Below are 23,556 nucleotides of genomic sequence, written 5' to 3' on the forward strand. Positions count from 1 at the left end.
CATATTTGTAATTGTTCATTTTATACATTGTCATTACCATTACAAAAAAATGTACATAGAAGTGATTATTTTTATTTTACCCCCGGTAGTGTGGCATATAGAAGTTGAAGTGTCCGTCAGTCCGTCCGTCTGTCTGTCTGTAAGTCAGTGCGTCCGTCCGAAAACTTTAACATTGGCCATAACTTTTGCAATATTGAAGATAGCAACTTGATATTTGGCATGCATGTGTATCTCATAGAGCTGCACATTTTGAGTGGTGAAAGGTCAAGGTCATCTTTCAAGGACAAAGGTCAAATATATGGCTTCAAAAAGGCGCCGTAAGGGGCATTGTGTTTCTGTCAAACACATCTCTTGTTTCTCCATGTCATAAGTTATTCTTCAAGGTCAGTTTTGCTTAGCGTTGGACCCCTATTTTCTAAAATCCCTTAGAAAGTCATTTTGGGATAATAAATAATTGCGTGTTTTTAACACTATGCTTGGGAACATTTAATAGGACTTGTTCACATATTTTGATATTACTTAAGCAGCCGTTCAACTTATTTTGACAGATTTCACCAGTGGAAAAAAGTTAACGTAGATCCACTCAGTCAATTTGTGCACATAGCCCTTTGGAATAATAATTATTGCAACAGCTATTTCCGTTTATAATTTTTCAAAGAAGGCATATTTTTGAAAAGAAAATATCTTATTTAATAATCATAATTAAGACATAAGAATTTTTGATTTGGGATTCTTCATAAATATGGGCCCTTGGGGATTACGTATTTCACAAATGAAGTCATATTGGTGCAAAACAGTACCATGTGCCTTCTAATTTCAATGTAACATGGTACATTTTTGCATCAAGGGTGTTGAATTAAGTCATATCGTAAAAGAGTCCAATTTGTCAGGGTTGTCTGTTATGACTGCCAAGTATGTTAATCTCCAACTTTGGCTTTTTGTTAAAAATTTACTTATTTCCGTAGGTTGAGGTTTCAGATTAAAAATTTGGTTAATTTTGTTGACCCGAGTTTGCAGCGTGTTAAAACAGTGAGTCATGGTACTGTTTTATTTTCAATGTGCTTTTCGTTTTGTTGTTTTGTAAGAATGGTCTTTTATATCGTCTACTGAATGTAATAAGTCATGTAACTGACATTTTTATACATTTTTACTTTTTCCATTTTTTGTGTTTATTTAGATGACATACATCAACTGTTAAAATTAACAAACACACGTCATTTTCTGAATGTAAAAAGTAGCGTAATTGTCATTTTGTTAAATTTTCAAGAGAAGCAAAAAAATGTTTTATTAAAAGAATAAACATATTTCCGTATTCAAATTTTCTGATAAGTATTATAATAACACTTGAAAAACGAAACAAAACTCCAAATTGATATGTCTTTTTTAAACAATAAAAAAAATTAAGAAAGGAGCAGTTTACATAATTTCAACACTGAAATATTTTGAGCGCAAAAAAATAACGAAAGTGCTCTTACTGTATTTTGGAAAATGTCTGAAAATATGCATTCCTGAACAATTCACAAAATGTCAGTTACCCTAGTTATTACATTCAGTAGACGATATGTGTTTTTGATTCTTCAACCCTTAGTTGTTAAGGAGGACGGTTTTAAATACATGTTTTGAATGTGATTTTTAAAATGTGTCACTGTGTATCATGCTGTTATTGAGAATCTTTAACTTGCATTTTAAGATATTATTACAAATAAAAAAGATACACAGTGTGGAATGCAACGAATAGATCAAGGTAATCGTGTATTAAATGATATGTATTGTTTACAAACGGAAGGAAGGTTCAGCAGTTATATAACTTGGGCACTGACACTTAAAGAGTTGTTATTGGTTGAAAGCAATGCATGCTGTTTCTTGGTAGCAAAAGTGTGAATAAATTATGGAAGTATTTAAGATATCAATATAAGATTAAGATAAGGTACCGGGAACTCATATTTCTCCGTAGTAAGAGTTGTGCTTGTTCTTTGAACAAATTCTTGAATGGTGCCTTCAATAAATATATATTTAGTAATTTTAAAGTAAACATGGGTTTTTAAGTTAAAATATTCAGTAGATTTGTTCTTAAAGTGGAAAAAGTGCCATTAAATTAAATAGAAATTTAACGTTTGGAACCTTGTCAAAAAAGGACATCAGTTAAATTGTTTCAAAGCTTATACATGTTCAAAATGTTTAATCATGTGTATTATTTTAAAAACAAGTCATCAAATACAAACCCTTAACAGTTTAGTCAACATTTAAAGGGATCTTTTCACGCTTTGGTAAATTGACAAAATTGAAAAAAGTTGTTTCAGATTCGCAAATTTTCGTTTTAGTAATGATATTTGTGAGGAAACAGTAATAATGAACATTTACCATGGTCTAATATAGCCATTATATGCATCTTTTGACGATTTTAAAACCTAAAAATTATAAAGCGTTGCAACGCGAAACGATTGAATAATTTGGAGAGTTCTGTTTTTGTCGTTAAATTTTGTGAAACTACGAAGATTGCTTATATAAGGTATAAAATACTTCACATGTATGTACTTGGCGGAATAGCTCAGTAGGCTAGAGCGTTTTTACTTCAGTACTCTGGCAGGACTCCAGGGGTCACTGGTTCGAAACCTGGTCCGGGCAATGTTCTTTTCCTTTTTTTAATTTTATTCTTGATTTTTTACTGGAGCTTTTACGATCCAATGTTTACATTTATCGATATAAAGCATTTAATGAATAAGTTAAAAAATGCCAAAATCTGTGAAAAGGCCCCTTTAAACAAAATGTTAGTGGGTTTTTTTCTCTCAGAAAATTTATTGTGTATGCAATATGTAAAAACACATTTGTGAATCTAGTTTTGTAATGGATAATATTAGCTTACCAAATGTTTTATTAAATATATTTACCAGTGATTAGAGCAGCATAGTGTTAGTCTATGTTCATAAATAAACAATGAGTAATCCTGTATCTTCAATTTTAATATTGATTCATTAATTTCACAAGTAGGCTTCAGGCATTGCTAAATAAAATATCATACACTCTTGTATATATTGACATGTTCTTGCGTCTTTGATGATACATTAATATTTGTTATTTTCTACCAGCTGCTTTTGTGTTGTTATGTCTATTATACTTTTACAGAACAAGTTTAATATTTGTAAAAGTGAACCTACACTTTGTGAAATTAACTTGATGGTATTGTGTTACAACCAGTCAAGACTGCCACATGCCTTCTGCAAATGGAAATGTGAAAGTTTATTTTATGTTTTATAGAAAAGAGCACATCACTAGCTTATCTTTTTTTCAATAAGTGTGTAATTTTGTCGCTAATACACACATATCAGTTATCAAATATTCAACTGAGAAAACAATTATTTTAACAAAGTATTCAGTCCCCGATAAGCCATTAGGCAGAGTAAGCAGCTGCCCATGGGCCCTGCCACTTTTAGGGGCCCTGTGAGACCGTGACGAAAATATTTTTTTTCATTACTTACTTAGCCTAATCTAACTACTTGAAAAAGCAAATTATTTTACACCAGTGTTATGTTCCATTGAAAGGCTTGACATTGCCTTACCAAGTAAAATAACATTATTTGCAAAAAGTTTTGTTTCGCTCGCGATTTCGTTTTCAATATTTTTAATAGGAGGCTTAGACTGAGGTAGAATTCAAAACAGTGCTCTTTCACTCCGAGGGACATGGACGTGGTTCCCAAAAGTTTCACTGGTTATGGGCCTTTTTGTCCCTTAAACTCTATCAAATGCTTGTTGTTTAATTCATTCAACACACACAGTTTACAAAAGAGTGTATTTTGTAAAGAAATTGCACTTAAGTTATGTAAATTTTCAACACACATTAAATTATTTCGCTGAAGTGTATTTTCTACACGTATTATCACTAGATAGCGTATTTTGCTCATGTAAACACTATTGTTCATTTTCTAAACACATTTAGAATAGACTGAGACAGAGTGTATTTTCCATCTACATGTTTAACTAAACTGAATTTTCTACATATTTTTACACTATAGTGAATTCCTACACATATTTACACTTTCATTTTGCAGTGAATTATCTACACGCGTTTACACACTAGAGTGTACTTCCTGCACACATAAACAATATAGTGTCAATGCACATGTTAACATTATAGTGTATGTATTTTCTACAAACATTTACACCAGAGTCTAATTTTCACACATTTACACCAGAGTGTATTTTCCTCTCACATTAACACTAGTGACTTTTGTACACACATTGACACTAGAGTGTATTTTCAATACACATTTACACCATAATATGCATGTCCATCATACATTTACAAAAGAGAGTATTTTCCACATATATTTACAATATCATGTATTTTCTACATACATTTGCGTTAGAGTTTATTTTGTAAACACATTTACATCATAGTGTATTTTCAACACACATTTGCACTAGAGTGTATATCCCACTCAAACACATAAAACACTAGATTGTTTTTTCTACACCGTTTGCACAAGATTGTATTTTCTAAGCACATATACATGAAAGTGTATTTTCCATACACATTTACACCAGAGATTATTGTCTACACACCAGAGCGTATTTTCACCACACATTTACACTAGGGTAAATTTTCTACACCCATTAACACTAGAGGATATTTTCCATACATACTTAAAAGAACAGAACAGACAATGTATTGAGACTTTTACGTATGTAAAATGTACATCGTGTTTAGTGCATACAATCATAAATAATTGTCACATGGCAGTATACAATAGTGATGATGAAATCAATCATACAATATTATTTTTTGTAAATTCAATGAAATTTTCAAGCAAAGTAAGAGCGGAGAGCAACATTGATTAAAAAAAGAATACTAATAATTTTAAAGGCATTAGGGATAATCTATTACAGTTCATTTACTATGGTTTATAGGACATCATTTACACAAAATATACCGAAAAAATAAAAAATATATATAAAAATTCACATAATTACAATGACTTAAAACTGATACATAGACTTATTTATAAAGTAATACAGAAAACTATTAATTTCAATGGAGTGGTATTTACAAAAGAATGTTAGATTTACACTAGAGTGTATTTTCGGCGCTCATACTCGATCAGATGCTCAAAGTTCCACTCGTCGTACCAGCGACAGCTCCCGTTCTCGTACTCGTCACATGACACGCGCGGAGTGTTTGGGACTCGCACAGGAAGTGGGGGCTCTGGGGGGCGCTTGCCGAGTGAAAAAAAACTCTTGTAGTAGTACCTGAAAAGGACAATTTCCGATGAAAATGGGATATTCAAGCCATGTTCAAAGAAAACTGGGTTAACAACATGTGCATAATGTGTTGCCCCGGATTAGCCTGTTTAGTCCGCACAGGCTAATAAGGGATGACACATTCAGCTTGTATGGGATTTTTCATTTTAAGAAAGTCTATTCAGGCTAATGTGGTACAACATGATACGTATGTGCATTAAGCCCAGTTTTCCCAAAACATGGCTCATTTAAAAGTTTCTGTTCAACTGTTGTATCTGCAAAGGCAAATATTGACATCAGATGACGTACTAAGGACAGGTACGCTCAGGTAAGCTAAAAACTTTTAACACTCACGCATGGACTGCCTTACCACGGACAACTCCTGTATCCTAAAAGCTCCACAGAAGCACTATTTGCTCAGCTGAACTATTAGCTAGATTGTAAATAAAGCTCAACAGAAGGACTATGTGCAGAGTTGAACCATAAACTAGATTGTTAATAAAGCTCCACATAAGCACAATGTGCTCAGTTTCCAAATCGGGCCATCTGACCAAACCAACTTAATCATCTGGACAAACTTTAAAAACAGATCTATCTCCCAAAAAGTCACTCAAGGTAAGCAAAAAACATGCCTAATATTCCTGCATTGTTTGTTGTTAACCCAGATGTCTGATATTGAGTTGAATCCTTGACCAAAGTATCCCTGTGGGACTTGTAGCAAAGCAGTCACATGGAAACAAAAGGGAATCCTCTGCGATGGCTGTGAAATATGGTTTCACGCAGATTGTCAGGGTATTGGTGATTCCACCTAATCTTGCCTGTCAGACTCCCGTTTTGTTTGGCATTGCATTAAATGTGAATGCACACATTATTCATCCTCCCTAGCCGACTCCCTCAATTTTCTTAGTGAGAATACCATGTTCACACCTCTACTAGCACTAGATACTACCTTAAGAGATGATTCCTCAATTATTGGCCCACTTGATAGGGACCAACTCTCAGAGTCAAACCCTCGGACTGAACCTGTAGCCACATCAACACCAAATCCAAAACAAAAACACACAGTCAAGCCAGTCCAAAAACTAAAGCCATCTGAAAGAATCAGTGTCTTAAACATAAATTGCCGGTCAGTTAAAAACAAAATCCCTGACCTCCATCAAGTCATCAGTCAAATAAAACCAGATGTCTTATGCCTAACAGAAACCTGGTTAAAACCAGAGATAAACACCTCTGAAATCTTCCCTGACCATCTCGATTACCAAGTTTATCGTGACGATAGGTCAGAAGGCAAAGGCGGAGGCACCCTAATCGCAATCAAACGATCTCTCACTAGCCAAGAACAGCCCCAACTAAAAACAAATAATAATGCCGTTTGGGCGAAACTGTCAATCAAAGGTATAAAAAATATCTACATCTCTTCCTTTTACAAACCAAATGAAAATGATGAAGAGTCCCTCAATGAACTTTGGGCATCCATTAAACAGATCCCTCAAAACAGCACTATATGGATACTTGGCGACTTCAACATGCCAAGCATCGACTGGTCATCAGAGGCACCAACAGAAACCTGCAGATACAGAAACTTATACACAAACTTCCTTAAAAACTTGGTTAATTAAAACTTACAGCAAATGGTTACTTGCCCTACTAGAGGTTCCAATACCTTAGACCTATTCCTCACAAATATGCCAGCCCAAGTACACAGCACCACAACGTTACCACCACTTAGCTCCGCAGATCACGACATCATATTCTACGAAATCAAGGTTAACAGAGGTCGCCCAATTCAACCAATCAGGAACATCAAATGCTTTACGAAAGCGAAGTGGGATGACCTCAAAAGAGACTTTGAGACCTTCTCGAGCTCTTTCAAAATAGCAATCCACTCTGACCCAAATGCTGCTTGGTCTCTATTTAAGGACGAACTCACACGCCTAAGCTCAATCCACATCACAACCAAACAAACAAAAATGCGTCGTGATCTACCATAGGTCAACCACCAAATCATAAAACTAATAAGGAAACGCGACCAACTATACAAAAGAATGAAAAGGTCAAATCCCAGCAACCCTAAACTAGCACATAAATTTAAGCACACAAGGTGTCTCGTCCAAAAAGAAATCAGGAATGCCTACTGGAACTACCTAGACACTGTCATCTTCTCTCAGGACTCTCAATTTGGAGGAAACAAGAAATTCTACTCCTTTATTAAGGCCAACCAAACTGAAAACTGTGGCGTCGCCCCCTTAAAAAGTAATGGCCAAACGTTCACAGACCCAAAAGTCAAAGCCAACATACTCAATAAACAATTTGAGTCTGCTTTTTCCAGACCCCAACCAATGAGTCTACTCCAGTCCTGCAAGCAAGTCCTTACTCCATCTGATCGCCCAATCATGCCCCAAGTCAACATAACTCAGGACAGTGTAGACACGCTACTTCAAGACCTAAATCCGAGCAAAGCCTCAGGGCCAGACCAACTATCCCCAAGTATACTGAAAGAACTCCACAGAGAAATAGCCCCTGTCCTCACCCATATCTTTCAGATTTCCCTTTAAACAGGTATGTCCCAGAAGACTGGAAGCATGCATTAGTAGCCCCAGTCTTCAAGAAAGGTCCAAAATGTAATCTTGCTAACTATCGCCCTATTTCACTTACCTGCATAGCCTCAAAATTAATGGAACATATACTCACGTCTAACATCATGTCCTTCTATGACAGAAATGGATTCCTAAACCCCAATCAACATGGTTTTAGATCCAAACACAGCTGTGAGACGCAACTGATTGGTTTCACACAGGAAGTCTATGACAGTCTTGAAAATGGTCAACAAACAGATGTCGTTGTCATGGACTTCAGCAAAGCATTCGACAAGGTGGACCATCATAAACTTATCCATAAACTTAAAAGATTAGGCATAAATGACCAGGTTACCTCATGGATCCACTCGTTTCTCCAAGCCCGAACCCAACAGGTCGTCGTTGAAGGTCAAAACTCTGAAAATCTCCCAGTCCTCTCAGGTGTTCCCCAAGGGTCAGTCTTAGGGCCCTGCTTATTCCTATCCAATATGAATGACCTTCCTGATAATATCAAAAGCAGAACCAGACTATTTGCGGACGACACCATAGTATACCTCACAATCAAATCCTCCACTGACGCTCATAACTACAAAATGACCTCATTAGCTTGGAAAAATGGGAGTCAGATTGGTCCATGGAATTCAACCCAGACAAGTGCGAAGTACTTAGAATCTCTCGCAAACGAAAGCCCATACTCTACCAATATAAACTTCACGGTATAGACCTAAAAACAACTGACGCCGCAAAATATCTAGGCGTAACAATAACAAACAATCTTACATAGACCAAACACATCAACAACATCACCTCAAAAGCAAACAACACCCTAAGATTCATTAAACGCAACATAAAAACCAAAAACAAACCAGTAAAAGAAAGAGCATACAAAACTTATGTAAGACCGCAGTTAGAATACTGCTCAACAATTTGGGATCCCTGGCAACAGTACCTTATCTATAAGGTAGAACAGGTCCAACGGTCAGCTGCCAGATACATCTACCTAGATTACAGCTACACCAGTAGTGTGTCCAACATGATAACCTCTCTAAATTAGCAAACTCTTGAACAACGCCGCAAACTAAGCGAAGTCACATTCATCTACAAGGTCCACCACAACCTTGTACATGTTGACAACAACCACCTAATACCAACCAGAAACCTGAACTTCCTGATACCTTCTTCTAAGACGAATTTCCATGCAAATTCCTTCTTCCCTAGGAGCATTCGTCTATGGAACAGCTTACCTGTCTCAATACAATCAAGCGCCAGCTTAAACATCTTTGCTGAGCAGCTTCCTCCAACCTTCAAATTCTAAATCATAGCTGTGCTTTTATCTTTTATCCTTGTATATTAGACTTATTTTTATCCTTTCCTAACACCCTGATTTTATTCTGCACATAACAAAAATACTAACACTGTTTCCAGACAACGCGCCTGCTAATAATAATCGTTAACGATTGTCAGCAGTATAACATAGACATAGACATAGACATTGTTAATAAAGCTCCACAGGAGCACTATGTGCTCAGTTGAACAATTAGCTAGATTGTTTATAAAGCTCCACAGGAGCACTATGTGCTCAGTGCAACTATAAACTAGTTTGTTAATAAAGCTCCACAGGAGCACTGTGCTCAGCTGAACTATTAACTAGATTGTGAATAAAGCTCCACAGGAGCACTGTGCTCAGCTGAACTATTAACTAGATTGTGAATAAAGCTCTACAGAAGCACTATGTGCTCAGCTGAACTATTAACTAGATTGTAAATTAAGCTCCACAGAAGCATTATGTGCTAAGTTGAACAATTAACAAGATTGTTAATAAAGCTCCACAGAAGCACTATGTGCTCTGTTGAACTATTAACTAGATTGTAAATAAAGCTCCACAGAAGCATTATGTACTCTGTTGAACTATTAACTTGATTGTAAATAAAGCTCCACAGAAGCATTATGTGCTCTGTTGAACTGTTATAGTTAACAGGTTATATTTATAGTTAACAGATTATATTTACATCACTAACTTTAAGAGTGCATGTATTTATAACTCTCTTTAAGTCATAATATACATGAATAATTTACATACCAACTTAAGTTCCCTGAAGTTCAACTTTTGCCATGAGTCAAAAATAAACATTGTTTATCTGTAGATGAATTGATTACTGGCGAGGGATATTAAATTAAACAGCACATACTGAAGTGTGCTTTCAACATTTCAAACCAAACATGCAGTAAATAGTTTAATGTTTGCTCATAAACCCATTGATATTGGTAATATGATACGGGTAACAGTGACAGTAGAACAGAATACAAAATCACACGACTGGATATCACCTGACACGGATAACTAAGATTGAGTTTCAATGCTTGAGCAAACAACGAAAGAATTTATCAAAAGTGACAAACATGGCTTCCAATATGGAGAGTTCAATCAATAAAGGATGTGACTATATTTTTGACTTTAATTGTTTCACCTGTCAGGAAACTGACAGAAATACAGAGGCTGAATTTTACTGTGAGGAGTATTCTAAATTTTACTGTAACAAATGTGTGGAGTATCATAACTATCTTTTCAAGAAGCATGCAATTTTGAGCAAGAAAAACATCAGCCAGTGGCCTGAGACTGATGTGGTTGAACAATAGAAATGTAAGGAGCACAGGAAAGAAAAACTGACCATATTATGTGAGGACCACAGTCAGCTGATTTGTCATGTCTGCCATGTCCACAATCATCAGTAAGTACAGGTGCACTTGTTATCAAGATATTTTTGCACCTTTGTTTTCAATTTAATTCTTTAGAAAAGAACATTTTCTCACTTTATTCCAGAGTCAGGATATACACCGAATATTTCTTGTTTATACTTAGATTTGACTAAGTTATTTGATGCACATGACCTAGATTAAAACTTGGATAAGAAACTGATATTTCCCAGATAAACATTCCCACCAAGTTTCATCAACATTAGATGAAAACTGTAGCCTTTAGAGTGATAACAAGCTAAAAGTTGACAACGACAACTATATATTAGACACGGAATGCTGCACGGTGATAGATTCCAACCATAAGGCGATCACAACAGCTCACCTTGAGCACTTTGTTCAAAGCTGAACTTAAAATATAAGTTAACAGTATTAAATATTTTCAGTTTTTCACTGTAACAACATTTTCTTTATTACCAAATCAAAACAGTTATTCTATAAGTGATGGTAAACATTTTCGGTGTCAGAATTTGCAAAAATGACCTCATTATTTTTACCATCGATATTATATTGCAAAAAATTTGTCAAGTAAAACACTGACATTATTTAGAAAAGCATAAAAGCATTTAAAAAAATCTTTGTTTTCCTAAATAATTGATTTTTACCCATTGCATCATGTTAAAAATGTACACTGCAAAGCTTCAATTTATTTTGTAGAAACAAATTTATTGTTTCAATCACATCCCAATTGATCCTAATCCTCAACCTGTTGACCTCTAAATTGAAAGGCGCTTTCCTCTCCTCTAAATAACCAATTTACATTTTTGTAGGTGAAAGCATTATCAAAATAACCAATTTACATGTTTGTAGTTATAAGCATTCTTTAAATAACCAATTGTCATGGTTGAAGGTCAAAGCATTCTCTAAATAACAAATTAACATGGTTGTAGGTAAAGGCATCCTCTAAATAACCAATTTAAATGGTTGTAGGTCAAAGCATTCTCTTAATAACCAATTTTCATGGTTGTAGGTCAAAGCATTCTCTAAACAACCAATTTGCATTGTTGTAGGTAAAAGCATTCTCTAAATAACCAATTAACATGGTTGTATGTCAAAGCATTCTCTAAATAACCAGTTTGCATGGTTGTAGGTGAAAGCATTCTCTAAATAACCAATTTACATTGTTGTTGGTCAAAGTATTCTCTAAATAACCAGTTTGCATGGTTGTAGGTCAAAGCATTCTCTAAACAACCAATTTGCATTGTTGTAGGTAAAAGTATTCTCTAAATAACCAATTTACATGTTTGTAGGTAAACGCATTCTCTAAATAACCAATTGTTATGGTTGTAGGTCAAAGCATTCTCTAAATAACCAATTAAAATTTTTGTATGTCAAAGCATTCTCTAAATAACCAGTTTGCATGGTTGTAGGTGAAAGCATTCTCTAAATAACCAATTTAGATGGTTGTAGGTCAAAGCATTCTCTAAATAACCTTTTAGCATGGTTGTAGGTCAAAGCATTCTCTAAATTTCCAATTTACATTGTTGTTGGTCAAAGTATTCTCTTAAGAACCAATTTACATGGTTGTAAGTAAAAGCATTCTCTAAATAACCAATTTACATCATTGTAGGTGGAAACTTTCTCTAAATAAAGAATTTATATGGTTGTAGGTCAAAGCATTCTCTGAATAAACAATTTAAATGGTTGTAATGAAATGCATTCTCTAAATATTAACATGGTTGTATGTCAAAGCATTATCTAAATAACCAATTTAATTGTTGTAGGTCAAAGCATTCTCTATATTACCAATTAACATGGTTGGAGGTCAAAGCATTCTCTTAATAACCAATTTGCATGGTTGTAGGTCAAAGCATTCCCTAAATAACCAATTAACATGGTTGAAGGTAAAATCATTCCCTAAATAACCAATTTAAATGTTTGTAGGTCAAAGCATTCTCTAAATTATCAATTAACACAGTTGTAGATCGAAGCATTCCCAAAATTACCAATTAACATGGTTATAGGTCAAAGCAATCTCTAAATTACCAATTAACGTAGTTGTAGGTCAAAGCATTTTATAAATTACCAATTAACATGGTTTTATGTCAAAGCATTCTCAAAATAACCAATACACGTTGTTGTAGTACAGACAATCTCTAAATTACCAATTTACATGGTTGTAGGTCAAAGCACTGTCTAGATAACTCACAAAAATGAATGATCTAAGGACTGCACGCCCAAAGTAGGGACACATATGCAAAGCAATATAACCCCCAATTTCTTTGAATATGGGCAATAACATTAATCCCCATGACCGCTTGTGTTTGAAAAGCGATAATCTACCAAAACCAATCATTTACTATGTATAAAAGTATGCAAGTAAATTATCATTAAATGCTATCTGCCATTCTGGTCTTAATTACAGCGTTAAAATATTTATTTGGGAAGATAAATTCACATTCTTAAGTTTAAAAATTGCAGCAAAAATACTTGTTTTTCATGACATTTGTTTTAAAACATATTTCACGTGACAAAATTACTTGATTCAAATGCATAGGAAAACACATAAATGATGGTTCTCTTTAAGGAAATGCAGTCATGTGGTACTAATAGCTGACAAAGAAAAAGACCTTCACCAAAAAGGAGACTTTAAGCAGTTGTCAGCATCGTTTGATACACAATACCAGGTGTTGATACGTAAAAAAGATGACTTGGAGGAAAATATGAAGTATCTGGAGAAATCGCACAAGAAAATAATGGAAGAAATCAATGCTTTACGAAAGAAAATTAATGATTCTTTGGATCAACTGGAGAAAAATACCAAGAGGGAGTTGGACACATTTCTAATCAATATGAGGACATCAATTCAAACTGACATCAAAAAAATGCACTGAGTCAATCAAGAATATAGCACGCTTAAAAGAAGATTGGCTGGGAAGAAAAGAACTTAATGAAGTGCAGAGTTTAATCAAGTATAGAAGATGCCTTGACCAGTCCCTCAAGGTAGAAGACATTTTACAAGAAATGACAAAAAAGAATGAGATGACACTAACCTTTAATCCTGATACAACTATCAAATAAACCTTGTCCACTCTCTCAGGATTAGGACATATTCTGAGCATAGTGAAACAATCACATCTGGCTAAAATTACTAAACAGAACACAGTTACCAGACATAATAAGCCTAAAGCATCCAGCCAGTCTGCCTCTGGAAACCAAACAGCTCAAGAATTCAAAGTAAACAAGTCCAATCCAGAATCCAGTTCATCCAGACAGTACAGCCCTGGAAACAAAACAAGTGATCTGACCAAGACAGGCCAGGGGTCTGATCAAGTATCAAGTCCATCACACCAGCTGGTCCAGGGCCATAAAATAGGGGCAGTAAACAAGCCTGATCAAATCATAAAAGTGAAGAGTAGTAAGAAGTACAGTGTGAATATTAAGGGTGCTGAACACAAATGCATTATACGCGGTATTTGTGAGACAGGTTCTGGAGAATTCCTCATCATAGATGAGGCAAACTATAAAGTGAAGCTCCTGGATCAGACCTACAAGGTGGTGGCCCACTTGGATTTGCCTGGGCAACAAGTGTCCATGTGCAGCATTGATGACAGTCTGGTGGCTGTCACTATGTATAAAAAGCAGGTCCACTTCATCAGAGTGTCCAATAGACAGTTGATAAAGGACAGGATACTGGAACTCCAACATGGTTGCAGGGGTATTGCCCATCAGCATAGTAACATGTACATTACAGATGGTACAACTCTGTATCTCTATACTATGGAAGGGAGGCTGGTGACCAAGATGTATGATGTTGGTGAATTATGTTGGGACACAGGTAATAATTATCACTAGCATTATTCTAATTTTCTTAACTTATAAGACCCGTGCTTCTATGGTAATTGAAGTCAACAGATAGTAAGCTTCACATACCAATAACCTTATGAAACAAATGCATGTTTTGTAAATAATAATCTAAAAACGTTGAACCATTAAAATAATGTAGTTTTTATTCTGATTCCCAAATACAGTTTAATTGAGTATTTTTTATTATCAGTTTTTATAACGATATTATGAAGTTAGACAATGATGTCTTAGATAATGACATGTATTCACAAACTAAAGAACTTAACCAATGTATCAAAATAGAAAATAACCATCCATGTATATCCAATTCACAATACATCTGATCTTAATAGTTTACATTTACTGTCCTTTATGTAAACAGTGTTATTTATTAATATTATTAAACAATACGTACGGTAGACTTACTACTTTTTATATCATATCATTTGTTTACATATAGTAACAACCTTTCATTCTCACTGTCTTCCATACCACAGTTACCTCCTGTGCAGTGAGTCCAGATGGAGACAGGATATACATGTTTGTGACCAACGCGGCCAGTAACCAGCTGGTCACTCTGTCCAGGGATGGCACAGTGATTTCCACCCTGACTGTACCTGGACTGGACTCACCAGTACAAGTACCTGGCCTCCATGTGACAATGACAAATTCAGGACAAGTTCTTGTGTGTGGATTCATGTCCCACACAATCTACCAGGTGGACAGGGATGGGAGACAGCGCCTGGCAGTGGTGGTCACACAGAAAGATGGTGTGGCTATACCTACATCTGTCTACTACAGTACAAACACAGGCTCGCTTATTGTAGGAATGTTATACACTAATGACATTATAGTGTTTTATTCACAGTGACTATTGGAGTTGGACTATGTTTGTTTTTAACCATTTATACAGTATATGTATCTTTATCATTAAAAACAATTTTACAGTTTTGTATACACTGTATATAATACGCAGTGACATGAAACCTGTCTTGAAAAAAACGATATCATTATGAAATTCGATTTGAAATATTCTCACGTGTTATTTGCAAAAACACCATAATTGGTTCAATCAAAACAAGGTTTTAAAGGTTTGTATAAACATTTAATAACAGTGAGTCTATTCACATGATTTCATTTGAGAGAATGCGTTAACTTATTGTTTGTAAATATTATCTTATGATATTGTTCATGATGTGCATGTTATTCATACTTTTATCAACATTGTGTGGTAGTGTGTCAAGTATTGTTCAAAATCATATTTATTTGAGAATAATATCTTACAATTATACCCAATTTTCCAAATGACACATCAAATAAAAAAATAGGTCGACGTGGTGTAATGGATATGGTGTCCGCCTAGCGACCGGGAGGTCACGGGTTCGATCCCCACCGTGGGAGCGTTCTTTAGATCTCCCCCAAAGACACCAAGTACTGGTTCTAGGCCCAGGAAACGGACTCGAGAGCGTTTATATAAGCCTTAGGCTTTCAATGCAATCGAGCTAAAAATAAATAGGTTTAAACTAAATAAAATAATATGAGACTCTGCAACCAGTAATTTAAAGATAAAAGGATTTAAAATCCATGAACAGCTTGATCCAAAAGTTCGAAATAAAAATTTAAAAAATGAAATCCATTTTAATTGAAATTACTCATCCTTATGTTTTGAGAAAGGGCCCTCCACCTGCCACTTTGTCACGGGGATTTGTAGTCTAGTCTTAAGAACTGCTTTCCCAAAATGCAAGCTTCCTACCTACGAAGTTTCATCTGGCTACCTAGCTACCTCATATTTAAGTCATGATTAACCATAGACAAAATAAAAGTATGAACATTCACAAGAGCAGTAACTGTGAAATTATGAAAGCAAGAGTTATGGTTTTAATGCACTGATATTTCACTCATTGAGATCTAATTACAAATTAAGTTCTACGTTTATACCTCTAACAAGTTTCCAGGCATACTCTGGACAAAATATAAGTATACAATATGTTTAGAGGGCAATAACTCTTCATATGGAAGCAAGGGTTATGACTCTTGTGAAAGTAACATTCCAACTGCTTATTAAATCGACAAGAATATTACCATCTCTGCAATATGACTTTGCGTCCCTTGATTACTTTATTGGCGCTGTGTACAGACAGGGGTTCGCACAAGCCTCCTGGGCTCATGTTGTTCCACACGATGGCCCGACCTTTCCGGGGCCGAGCCCATATTCCCAACTCTAAAAAGTGACAGAAATAAAGTAAGCTTTTGTTAGTCCTTTCCCACTCAGATAAACAAATATAAACACATTTTTACAAAGAAGGATTTAAACTGCATATGTGGAGCTTTAAATCACATGAAACGATGCATACAAGTTTGAATTGTGATTGAAATGTTGAATGTTGTATGCTTTGATAGAACTTACGTGTTCTTACTATCGATTGTATTTATTTGTGTTTGTATTCGTTAATGAATATTATTTGTTAGTTCATGTTATGTTGTTATGTCTGCTTATGTGACATAAAATAATGTGTGTATCTAAGCATAAAGATGATGTACATTTGTATAAGTCTGAATATACTTATCTGAATCTGTCTGTCTGTGTATGACAAGTGTACTGTGTTAACCTCGTTTGTGTATCTTTTGACAGACAGAAGGACAGAATAATCATTGACCTCCATTGTGAATCCAATATCGCCCATCTACATTTAAGTTTCAGGGGGTTCAACCCTTTCCCTCTCAGATTCTCATTTTGACGTATTTATAAAAAATATACATGTAATAACTATAAAGACCTTTCTTACTATGTCCATGTTTAAAAGGCTTTATTTGCAAGATACTAAGATACTTATGAGCAACAAACAGCATAAAACCTGAACAGCCTGCGAGTAACTTGCAGCCTGTTCTGGTTTTCTGCTGGTTGTATAAAGCCATTTTCACTTTGCTTCTGGATGGGAAAGGGTTTATAAAAGCACCAACCTGGGAAGTCTGTCTCGCCTCCCCCACCCTCCTCAATGGTGTCTAGGTAGACAAGGATGGTTGCAACGCGGTCTCGCTCGTCCAAAACATTCTCAGTGCAGTCTGTGTGTGACTTGTAACCTGTGAAACGAGAACAAGTAAAACCTATGAGTATAGTAGTAGGACTTGTAACCTGTGAAACGAGAACAAGTAAAAACTATGAGTATAGTCACATGACAACGAACATTTATAAATGAGAACAAGTAATAACTATGAGTAAAGTCACAGGACTTGTAACCTGTGAAACAAGACACTGTAAAAGACTGTTACACATAACAAGGAGCATTTATAAACCAATTGAAAACAAATACACAATAAAGGAATACAAATATATATACAAGATCATTTGTTTGAAAATAATGTGTGATTTTTTAACAAGTCAGCTTTGATCAATTTCATAAAACTTTGAATTTACCAAGATTGATTTGAGATTGTGCTTTTAGAGCATATTGGGTAAAGGTAAAGGTTACTACATGTAGTACTAAAAATATACAAATGGTTTCAATGAAAACAAATAAACAGATAAAATATAAATAAAATATCTATGGTTTCAAAATTATTGTATTCTTGTTATTTGTTCTCCGAAATCTATTTTTTATATTTTGAGGATTGCATAATGCCCAGCTACTCTTAATCTTGACTACAAGTATGATTACCAGGGTAAATCTTAACATACTCTTAAGAGGCATTTTGGAATTAAAAATTTATGACAAAATTCAATAATTATGGCTTGCAAAATCATAAAATATTAATCATTTTTAAATATTCACTTGTTTTAAACATGTTAAAGTAAAAAGACCTTAAGACAAACTAACCACATACAAGGAATTTTATGAATTTAATGAATTTCCTGAGGTTTCTCCTAATGAGCTTTGCAAATATTTGAACAAATGCGGGTTGACAAACTCGTAAGTTTAGCGGTGCTCATAGAGAAACAGAAAAGTCTACACTCACTGCTATGCAGTAAATGATTCCCCCAAATACTATTATAAGTATATAAAATATTATAATAATATCATTACACCATTATAATTTTTTTGGTAATAATTATTTCAGACAATGTGTTAAAAGAAATTTACAATGTGTACTGTACAGAAGTGTATAATTTGACAAGTGAATCACATAATAAACTTACAGATTGCAATCGGGTAAGAAGGTATTTGAAATTTCCTGACATCAAAATGGTTTATGGTTATATATTATTTCAGACAGACAGTCATTTTAGAAGCTTTCCATGCACACTGTACTAGAGTGTAATACGAGTAAAAAATCTTACCGATTCCTGTTGGGTAAGACGTGATTTGAAATTTCCCGCCATTTTCTGGCATCAAACCGGTTGCTTGCTTTACCCGGTCTTCAAACACTGCGGCAAACCGGCTTTCCCCCGGATAAAAGGCCGTGCTATAGCTCCAGTTGCCTTTTAACCAATCTTGAAGTTGACCCGAGAAAGATGCATTGACACATGTTGTCCCTGGAAAAAAGCACAAGCACCCGATTTCTCCTTAACATTATAACAAGAGTAAAACTTAATAACACGTGTTACTTAGCTAACTATTTTCTTTTATGCAAAGAAGAGTGCAATTACAAAATTGGCATTAAATGGTCTTTAAAAATCAAAATACATGTAGTTATTGGATCCTCAGATCTGAACCAAAAACAAAACATTCTTAGGAAAGAAAATGTTCCATGTCAAAAGCTTTGTCACAGATGAAACAGCAGTCCACTTGGTGAGTTATCGCGGGATCCCTATTTGGACTGACAGATGGAGAGACTGATCAACTGGGAGATAACTTATCCCCTCTGCCTTCACTAGTATGTAACTATAAAGGTTGAATATATATTACTTCGAAGCGATTAACAATGAGACATAGTCATTTCATTGTTTTCCTTCAATCTACTATTGGCATCCAGTGACTTCATACTTTAAATAATTGTGTATGTACTTATAGGCCCGTATTTTCAAACCATTTTAAGACTTAAAAGAATACAGAATAGACTTAAAACCAAGAAAATACATCCAGCGTTTGAATATATACAGGCTTCGACTGGTGATCATGTCCTTATTTAGTCTAAAATATTTTACAAACAGAATGATGTAGATAGAGGTGATTAATACCAAGTTTGACTAAGTCATTCCAATTTAAAGAATATTCTTTATTGAAGTCAAATAATTTATTGTTGAATACCGGAACAAGCCCATGTTACATGCGCATGCAGCATTTAATTGATTTACTTTTTATCGTGAGGATACCTTGCGTGAAGTCTCGTGGTGAAACGTTGATTTGTATCTTTACATTCTTCAGGTGTTTACGGAGCGTCGCTATGCTGTCAAAGCAGAGGATGGGATTGTCCTTTGACAGCTCCTGTACGTGCCTGTCATGCACTCGGATCAGACCCTCGCATTCCTCATTCGAGAGAAATTCTTCAAACAACCAGACTCTAAAATAGACAGAAAACAACCATACTCTAAAATAGAACAACCAGACTCTAAAATATAACTGACTCTAAAATAGAACAAACATACTCTAAAATAGAACAACCAGACCGAAAAAATAGAACAACCAGACTCTAAAGTATAACAAATGGACTTTATAAAAACAACCAGACTCTAAATAAGAACAACCAAACTCTTGAATATATAATATGTACCCTTTTATAAAACAACCAGAATCCTAAAAAAATAGACTGTAAAATAGAACAACCAGACTCAAAAATAGAACAAGTCTCTAAAACAGAAAAACCAGACGCGTATATAGAAAGACCAGACTCTCCAAAAGAACAACCAGACTCTAAAATAGAACAACTAGACTCTAAAAAAGAACAAACAGACACTAAAATAGAACAACCAGACTTTAAAATAGAACAAACGTACTCTAAAATATGACGACCGGACACTAACATAGAGTAACCAGACTTTAACATTGAACAACCATACCTTTTTTGGGAAGGGAGGGTTCGAAGTGCATTTACATGAAAGCTATATTTTGTATAAACTCCACTCATCTCTTAACAATGTGAACTCATCCAGTCTTATATACTTGTAATTGACATAATTGAATAATAAAATAAAGAATATGCCATCAATTTCATTCATAAACATTCAACAAATGACCAACAAGACTTTAAAGCATAAGTTTTTTTGGGGCATTGTGCTAATTTACAGTGCATATTTCCAGTGTTTTGTGCTGCTGGAAATTTCTGGAAATTATTTAGCAATTAACTTTCAATTTGTCTATCCAGGATCGAGACACAGCATCTTATAGGCTGCAGTTGAATATAATTGTGCATGGTTTTTTATTTAATCGATCGACTTCCAATCCTTGTGAAAAAGGCTGGACAAACAGAACAGCAGATCAATATACAATTTTTGTTAGATCTTGTTACACCTTTGCAATTTGTTATTTTTTGTTTTTTGTTTTTCTTGTTGCTTTGTCCCTAAAAGACTAAGGGAGTAAACTAAATTCATAAAATAATAAGCCCTGATGCAGTGTTCTCCCTTATATAAAAAATAAGTGAAAAAAATGGCAGGGGTCGTTTGATTTGTTGTCTCTAGGTGTTCTAAGAGATGCAAAACTTAAAAAAAACCACTATACACCCTACTTAACAAAATAAAATGATATATAATAAGCTGTTCTTTTAATATACAAAACGAAGGGAATTCAATAGCACTACTATACCAAATTAATAAAATATAGTCATTGTTTTTGTTTTGTACAAAGAAATAAATTATAACTAAATAAACTGAACAAAACAATCTAAAATCCTCTACCCGCTTGATTACTTTCTATTTGCTATGATTGTTCGTTCTAAAATGAAAGATGTAAAAGTTATTTAACAAGTGATATTAGTAACAGGAAAACACCACAGATTTCCCATACCTGACACTGCTATTATGTTCCTTCTGAGCCAACAGTTCCATTGGCGGAATCCTTCTCCCATCAGCAAATATCTTCTTTGGAGTAAGCTCCCTTTGATAACTTGCCTTAAAGTTCCTTATTTCCTCTGGTAGTTCCTTATCTGCTAAGTTGCCTTCTACATCTTTATCATTGTCTTCTTTTTTCTGTTTCTTTCCTTTATTAGTTGTCTTTTTTGATTTCCCTATTGAGTCTTTAGTTTTCTTTTCAGCTTTTCCCAAAGTCTTGGACTCCTTGTCACCTTCTTTTCCTTCTACCTTTTGTGTATCATCCACCAATGTTTTCCTAGTCAATTTAACTTCTTCTGCATCATCATTTGTACCTTTACCATCATCTACACCATCCATTTTAATAGGAAGTTCATGAAGAATGACCTTTTCAGTTCTGTCCCCTTCATTGTTTTCTTTATATGAAACCTCATTTATATCGTCATCAAGAGAAATCATTCCATCGTCTTCATCAATCATCAGATCTCCATTTTTCTTAGACACGTGAGCCCCACGTTCGGTGTCTTCTGTTTTCTTAATTGATGCTTTTACATCTGTTTCCAGCTTTTTATTCTTTTCTGCAGACAATGCTTCTATGGAAACATGTGATTTTCTGTGAAATACATTTTCCTCTTTAATTATTGTTGTTTCTTTTGCTTCTGTCACATTCCTTTGTAATACTGAGTCCCTATGCTCATCACCATCATCATCTTCATCAGTTCTTCCAAAATATTCCCCTGTGTCATCAATTTCATTCCTTTTGTGAATTTCATTGTTCACTGTTTGTACATTATCAACTGTTATACGTTTAACGTCAACATTTTCAGCATCTTTAGTTTTTAAGAAATGTTCCAGCTTAGGATAAGTGAGAGCTACTAGCAGCACAGCCAGTGTAATAAAGAATAAATATTTATATATATTATCAGACCCTTGATTATGTAAGTTCTCAAGTCTTTGCAAGCGTATTTCTAATTCTTCTTTGTCTCTTGTATTCTCTGCTTTTGCATCAGTAGTTTTCTCAACATGATTGTCCGGACCAGGCTTTTCTCTGTTCTTGATCTTCCCCATTGTCTTCCAATAAGCAGAAGTTGTTTATTCCCTGAAATGCATGAATGAATACTGATTAAAATTCACTTCATATGTCAATCTGTCACAGACATTTGAAAAAAATCAAGAACAAAAAACAAACAGCAACATTGTATTTCGCTTAGTTTACAACACTGTTAATGATTATTACAAAACTGTTAAGAGTATTAAAACTGATGATCGTTAATGAATAGCTCATTCAATATCGACAATATTACATCAACAGTTTGTCTATATTGACAAAACACACAGTTTATAAAATACAGAAAGATGAAAATATTGAAAATAAACTGTTAAATTATTAATATAGTATTCAGATAAATATTAATAAAATGTAGATAAGTCCACACTTTGTGTATTTACAATTGTAGATACAGTTTGTACTGTTGGATAAACCATATAAATTGACTGAGGTTAAGATAATATCTTAATAAAGTGTTATCTATGTTGGATATGATATGAGTGACTGTATCACTGTATTTCACAGACCTGTTGCACCAGCTCCTGATAATTTAACTTTGTGGTAAGATTGCAGTAAATAGTAAGATTTTACATTTGATCAGCAGTCATTGCGGGTCTCTTAAATGATTTAGGGAAAAAGAAGAAGAAATAATATAATTGTTTTATCATGGTTTGTTGTCAAATAACAGACAGTCAGGAGCATAGATGTGAAGGAATAAAATCACAATTTTCCAATGGTATCTCTGCCGAGTTCAAATTTGGGCATCATGGGGTCAATAACCAGGTCAATAGGTTATACTATAGAAGTCATATTTTTACCCAATCATTACAAAAACTTGCTCATAATTTGTTCTGATGATATCTCTGCTGAGTGTTAAAATTGCTTGTGTACATTGAGAAATATGGTTGTGTTGGAAAACTAACTGCTAAGAATAGTTAAGCTTCTTCAATCTCAGCTGAGCACCTTAGAGCATATGACACTCATACTTACAGAATGCATCTATGTTATAAACATGGCCACACTCACTTTCAGAAATTGTGTTTAGCAATGGTTTCATTTTTTTCTTTATTTTATGTTTTCTATAATTTAATTTCTACATTTCTCATCAGCACACACAAATTATTGAAAATTAAGGAAAATTAGGTAAAATTCCAGAAATTTAAGTACAGAAATACATGTACCCCATTTCCCTGATTTGAAAATTCAGGCACTTTGCTTAAGGGGGAAAAGCCTTTATATATGTAAACATTTTTAGA

General features: G+C 34.4%; 1 protein-coding gene and 1 long non-coding RNA gene across 5 annotated transcripts; one reads left to right on the plus strand and one right to left on the minus strand.

Moving 5' to 3' along the window:
- Positions 1-4,321: 4,321 nt before the first annotated feature.
- LOC127854943 (prolyl 4-hydroxylase subunit alpha-2-like) lies at positions 4,322-22,808 on the minus strand. Of its 4 annotated transcripts, none has more exons than XM_052390129.1 (7): positions 22,689-22,808; positions 21,230-22,351; positions 19,603-19,790; positions 18,628-18,822; positions 17,313-17,432; positions 16,434-16,572; positions 4,322-5,244 (listed from the first exon to the last, which is right to left on the minus strand). In XM_052390129.1, exons 2-7 carry the CDS (start codon positions 22,318-22,320, stop codon positions 5,061-5,063), a joined length of 1,917 nt encoding a protein of 638 aa, XP_052246089.1. In that variant the 5' UTR covers positions 22,321-22,351; positions 22,689-22,808; the 3' UTR covers positions 4,322-5,060. The 4 variants fall into 4 exon arrangements, with proteins under 4 accessions (XP_052246089.1, XP_052246091.1, XP_052246090.1 ...); XM_052390131.1 differs by having other exon boundaries at positions 22,702-22,750; XM_052390130.1 differs by lacking the exon at positions 22,689-22,808 and adding an exon at positions 22,557-22,681.
- Positions 10,061-15,541, plus strand: LOC127854955 (uncharacterized). Its single transcript, XR_008037250.1, has 2 exons — positions 10,061-10,540; positions 13,093-15,541. It is a non-coding gene; the product is annotated as an uncharacterized LOC127854955 (long non-coding RNA).
- Positions 22,809-23,556: the final 748 nt, after the last annotated feature.

This window comes from Dreissena polymorpha, chromosome 13, assembly GCF_020536995.1.
Source record: "Dreissena polymorpha isolate Duluth1 chromosome 13, UMN_Dpol_1.0, whole genome shotgun sequence".
Classification (NCBI taxonomy): Eukaryota; Metazoa; Mollusca; class Bivalvia; order Myida; family Dreissenidae; genus Dreissena; species Dreissena polymorpha.